General features: G+C 44.7%; 1 protein-coding gene across 1 annotated transcript; it reads left to right on the top strand.

Annotated features, from left to right (window-relative positions):
- The first annotated feature begins 4,902 nt into the window (after window positions 1-4,902).
- On the top strand, window positions 4,903-5,686 carry LOC126603084 (uncharacterized). The gene is made up of 2 exons (XM_050269837.1): window positions 4,903-5,394; window positions 5,645-5,686. Exons 1-2 carry the CDS (start codon window positions 4,903-4,905, stop codon window positions 5,684-5,686), a joined length of 534 nt encoding a protein of 177 aa, XP_050125794.1.
- Window positions 5,687-6,000: the final 314 nt, after the last annotated feature.

Below are 6,000 nucleotides of genomic sequence, written 5' to 3'. Positions count from 1 at the left end.
ATCAAATCGCCCGAATATCCAAAAGCGACCATAATCAAGGGGATGGTTATGTGTAGTAAGTGCCAGTGCGAATGTGAGCTCGAAATTCCCCCAGCTGGAATCCTCATTGATCACGAACTGATCAGGAGAAAGGAAGAAGATATAAGAAGAGAAGCCCGCGAAAAGATTAAGCAGGCAACAAAGAAGGACACTTCCCGAAGCGTTTTTCAACGATTAGGAGGTGATTCCCAACCCAAGGCTTTGTCAGAAGTGTTTCGAAACCATGAAGCTTCTGAAGAGGCAGAAGATATGGAGGCCAAAACACGGAGGGGTGCAGATCATCCTCAAAATGGCCAGATGGGGAGGGAAATCAAGAGGACTGATGGGATAACTAATCCTGTTAGAAAAGGGAATCCTGCACACCTCGGGCGAAAATGGTATGTAGTCGGAAAGAACGGACAGCCTACCAAACCGATGGGAGCCTCCATGGTCAGGAGGGTTCAAAGGCAGCACAAAGCCTACATGAATTCCCTGAAGACCCTCACCACATCCGAAGCCTCAAAAAACCAAAAGTTGGAGAAAACAGCATCTGAAGGTAGTAGTCAGTTCTGTTGGCGAAGTAAGAAAGAGGTGGAAAATGCCAACAGCAAAACAGAGGGCGAAGGGAATCATGTGTCGCAGAGCCAACACCCTGGAAAGTACAGAATCTTGAGGAGAGCTCAAGAAGATCTGATTATGGTGCCAACCCCTAGGTGGAAGCCGGAGCCTATTTGCGTTGGAACCGTTCCATCTGAAAGGAGACCACATTCTCTGCCATTGGTGGATCCTTTTGGTGAAGTTCCAAAACAAACACTGTATGCGGGTATGAATCAACAGCAACAGGAAAGGACACCAGAACCACTACTTCCCGCCGATGCGATGGCCTGGTTGGATGAATTCATGGACCAGATTGGGAGCAAGAAGGAAGATTTGCTCAAGCCTAGTAATTTCCATATTAACATGGCACACGTATTATCCGCCACGTTTGGTGCCAAGCCTGATCAGCCCGCTACTATGGAGGGTGATTACTTGACCACTGAGCCCATGATGGCACATGTCAATGTGGAGGTAGTTGAAGAGGAAGACTCGGGCAAAACTGAACCCTCAGAAGCATCCAAAGGTGGTTATTTAAGGATTTATACAGATGAGATGGTATTTAGCCGCCCAAGCATCTCGTTGGCCAACCATCTAAAGCCCATATATGTTACAGCTCACTTGAAGGGTGTGCCCTTTAAAAGAATTCTAATTGATGGAGGAGCAGCTGTTAATGTGTTACCAGCCAAGCAGATGAGGAAAATGGGGAGAGGCACGGAGGATCTTATTCCCACAGACCTCACGGTCTCTAGCTTCTCAGGCGCTATCACCAAGACTCATGGGATACTGCCATTAGAAGTGGATTTGGGATCCAAACAGATAATGCTGGCATTCTTTGTAGTGGACTGCACCTTCACTTATGGGGCCTTACTCGGAAGAGATTGGATCCACCAAAGTTTAGCCATACCCTCCACTCTTCATCAATAAGTAGCTGTTTATCACGAGGCAGATACAAAAGGACCAGGCTTTTGGGAGATAGTAGAGGCCGAATCACGGCCGTTCCTCCCCACAGCCAATGTTGCAGAAGCAAGTTTCTACAACCCCAACGTAGGAATCTTGAAATGTTCAGGAGCTGATAAGAACGGCCGCCCTACCAAGGTGACGGCCCAAAAGCTTTTGGAACAAGGAATGCTCCTTACTAAAGAGGAGTGGGATATACCCTGTATCATCCCAAACCCCCTACACCATCAATGACTGAACAAAAGAAGAAAGATCAGGTCATGGCAGTCAAGAAATGGAGCTCTTAGATAATGAAGAGCAGGAATGGCAGGAAGAAGCTTCAACTAACCAGCATGGAAGCAAGGAGGAATCTTGCAAAGAAGAATTGGATAGGGCCATTCAAATGGCTGAATGCATATATGATCTAGACGAGCCAGACGACCTGCCCGAGAGCCCGGAGTTGGTCGAATTTTTGTGTGCAGAACCGGATAAGCCACCACCAAAAGTCCAGGATCCTCTGGAATTTATTGATCTAGGCACAGAGGAGGATCCGAGACCAATACAGATCAGTGGTTTATTAGGGGTTGATGATCGGGCAAAGATTATTTGTCTTTTGCAAGAATTCAAAGATTGTTTTGCTTGGCATTATACCGAGATGCCAGGGTTAGATCCAACCTTGGTAGAACATAGAATGCCCATCAAGGAGGGATATAAACCTATTAAGCAAGCACCACGAAGGATGTCGAAGGAGATAGAAGAAAAGGTCAAAGAAGAGATCGAAAGGCTGGTAAAAGCTGGCTTTATCAGACCAGCCAAATATGTGGAGTGGCTGGCCAACATTGTACCCGTTTTAAAAGCTATAACAAAAGCAGTACGATGTTGTGTTGACTACAGAAATATTAATAGTGATACGCCAAAAGATGAGTATCCCATGCCCATGGCTGATTTATCCATAGATGCAGTGGCAAAACATAAAGTTTTATCTTTTATGGATGGAAATGCCGGATATAATCAGATAAAGATGGCTCCAGAAGATATTCATAAAACAGCTTTTAGGTGTCCCGGTCACGTGGGGGCATATGAATATCTGGTCATGCCATTCGAGCTCAAGAATGCTGACGCAACCTATCAAAGGGCAATGAATGCCATTTTTCACGATCTAATTGGCTAGAGCATGGAAGTATATATCGATGACATCGTGGTAAAATCTAAAACAGAATAGCAGCATCTAGTAGACCTCAAGCAAACATTGACAAGAATGAGGGTCCACAAATTGAAGATGAATCCAAAGAAGTGCGCATTTGGAGTGAGAGCGGGCAACTTCTTGGGATTCCTGGTGCATCAGAGAGGTGTGGAAGTGGACAAGAACAAATCTCGGGCAATAATGGAGTCACCTTCACCCACTAATAAAGTACAACTCCAAAGGCTCCTAGGCAAAATCAACTTTTTGAGGAGATTCATTGCCAATTTAACGGGCAAGATCCAGCCGCTGACTCCTCTACTAAGATTGAAAGATAAAGAGAATTTCGAGTGGGGGCCGCCCCACCAACAGGCCTTTGACAGCATCAAGGCCTATTTAACTTCGCCACCAGTGCTGGTGCCACCTCAAAGGGGAAAGCCTTTAAAGCTATATATTTCTGCTTCGGAAAGATCAATCGGGAGTTTGTTAGCCCAAAATAATGAAGGCGGGAAAGAGCAGGCCATATATTACCTCATCAGAATTCTGACCAAGGTAGAGACAAGATATTCTCCAGTAGAGAGATTATGTTTGGCTCTATATTTTACTGCCAGTAAGCTAAGGCATTATATGTTGCCCTGTCACGTGCACATCATCGCCAAAACAAATGTGATCAAGTACATGTTGTCAAAGCCAATGCTAACAGGAAGAATTGGGAAGTGGATTCTAGCACTATCAGAATTCAGTTTTCAATATGTACCCCAAAGGGCAGTCAAAGGCCAGGCAATTGCTGACTTCCTGACTGAGCATCAAGAATCTCAAAGTGAGGTAATCAATGTCCCGGGGAGCTTGGAGGTTACTAGCGTTTGGATCCCACCAAGAGAAGATGTTTCAGGCAAAGAAGATTGGGTCCAACAAGAGATAAGAAGAGTAACGGGTCTCTGGATCACTCCTTGGAAGCTGTATTTCGATGGATTCCACACTCAGAGGGCTGCAGGGGCTGGGATTGTGATTGTAAATCCTCAGGGGGTTTATCATTATTACTCATTTCTTCTAGATTACCAAGAAAATACTAATAATCGGGCAGAATATGAGGCCCTGATTATTGGTCTGGAAATCCTGATGGATTTGGGGGCAGCAGAAGTAGAGATCTTTGGTGATTCAGAGTTAGTAATAAACCAGCTGAATGGTGAGTTCAAGTGCAGACATATCACTATGGCGGGGTATTACATGACAGCAACGCAATTATTGAGTTTCTAGGAGTCCGAGATATCAGTCAATCATATTCCCAGGGGATCTAACTTAGCGGCCAACGAGATGGCACAACTAGCCTCAGGAGTGCCAATACAGGAGAGAAAATATGGGGTAGATGTTGAGATCCAAAGAAGAAACCTTCCTTCTATCTTAGAAAGGGGATTCAGTTTGGACGTGATGGTTCTAGAGACCGAGATGGAAGATTGGAGGTCACCTATCATTCATCATTTGAAGGATCCTTCTTCGCCTACAAGTAAGAAAAGTAGACAGCAAGCAACCAAATATGTTTTATGGGCGAAGAACCTGCTAAGGAAGACCCCAGATGGATTACTATTAAAATGCTTAGGCCAAGAGGAATCCATGAGAGTGATGGCCGAAGTACATGAGGGAATATGTGGAGCACATCAAGCATGGACAAAGTAAGATGGTTGCTTAGAAGGTACGGTTATTTCTGGCCCGATATGGAAAAAGATTGCAAGTCTTATGCCCGAGGTTGTGAAGAATGTCAGCGGCACGGACCTCTCCAACACGTGCTTTCAGTACCTTTGAATCCAGTGGTCAAGCCTTGGCCGTTCAGAGGGTGGGCGATGGACTTCATCGGGCAAATCTATCCAGCTTCTAGTAAAGGGCATACTTTTATAATTGTAGCAACGGATTACTTCACCAAGTGGGTGGAAGCATCGGCAGTAAAATCCATAACTTCAGCCGTAGTCAAGAATTTTATCGAGTCCAAGATTCTGCATAGATATGGGGTGCCTGAAACTATAGTAACGGATCGTGGGTCATCTTTTATTTCAAAAGAAGTTGAGGAGTTTGCAAGCAAGTACAAAATAAAAATGATCCAGTCCAGTCCGTACTATCCTTAATCAAATGGTCAGGCAGAGGCTAGCAACAAGATCCTGGTCAACATTATCAAAAGAATGGTGATAGATAGTCCAGAAAAATGGCATGAGAGGCTGGGGAATACGTTATGGGCATACATAACTTCCAAGAAGGCAGAAACGGGGACAACTCCTTATGCTTTGACGTTCGGGCAAGATGCAGTGCTCCCCATGGAGATTAACGTTAGTTCTGTAAGAATTCAAAACCAATTTGGGCTACATAGTGAAGAATACATCAAAGCCATGTGTCAAGGAATTGAAGACCTGGATGTAGTCCGAATTGAAGCCTTGAACCAGATTCAAGAAGGAAAGAAAGCTGTTGCCCGAACTTATAACAAGAAGGTGAAGATAAAGTCTTTCAAAGAGGGAGATTTAGTATGGAAAACAGTCCTCCCGCTAGGAGCTCAGCTTCGGGGCTTTGGAAAGTGGAGCCCGACATGGGAGGGTCATTTCATTGTTAGTCAAGTTTTGAATAAAGGAGGATACTACCTAGCGGACCTCGAAGGAAATGGGCAGAAACATCCCATTAATGTTAAATTCTTAAAAAAATATTGTCCTACATTATGGGATGTTAGGGATTGTTACATTGAAGATGGGGCAAAGTAAAGCGGGTTTCGGGAGTTTCATATGCAGTGCTTTGTTCATCAACCATTCAAAGAAGACAGAAGACAGAAATTGCTGAAATAATATTTCTTTCATGTCGACAAATTGGTGAAATTAACAAAGGATTCAATTCCTACGTATTACATTTGATTCTCTCTGAATATGGTGATGCCTTCAGCTGGTTTCCCGATGTCTTCATGAATGGAACCCAATCGGGTGATCGGGTTGTGCGGCCAACATGTGCCTGGTAGAGGACCCTCCGACAGGACTGTCACCATATGTGATGGTGAAGCCTGATTTATCACCGCAACTTGCGGGAAAACAAACCGTCGAGAGGAAACCGCCTGACCAGGGGTGTTGGAGATAGTGGGGTGGTTGACCAAGGGTGTTGGAGATAGCAGTCATTGGGTGAACCCTTTTTTTCTCACGAAAAGGGAGTTTTAGGAAACTCCATTCAAATCCTGAGGAACCCATTTCTCAGTTTCTAAAAGGAGACAAGAACGCTCAAAGAGGAGGGAAGTGAAAGCCGAAGGG

The sequence above is a fragment of the Malus sylvestris genome, chromosome 15 (assembly GCF_916048215.2).
Source record: "Malus sylvestris chromosome 15, drMalSylv7.2, whole genome shotgun sequence".
In the NCBI taxonomy this organism is placed as follows: domain Eukaryota; kingdom Viridiplantae; phylum Streptophyta; class Magnoliopsida; order Rosales; family Rosaceae; genus Malus; species Malus sylvestris.
The sequence above is the reverse complement of the archived record's forward strand: the minus strand, read 5'-3'. Positions and strand labels throughout refer to the sequence as shown.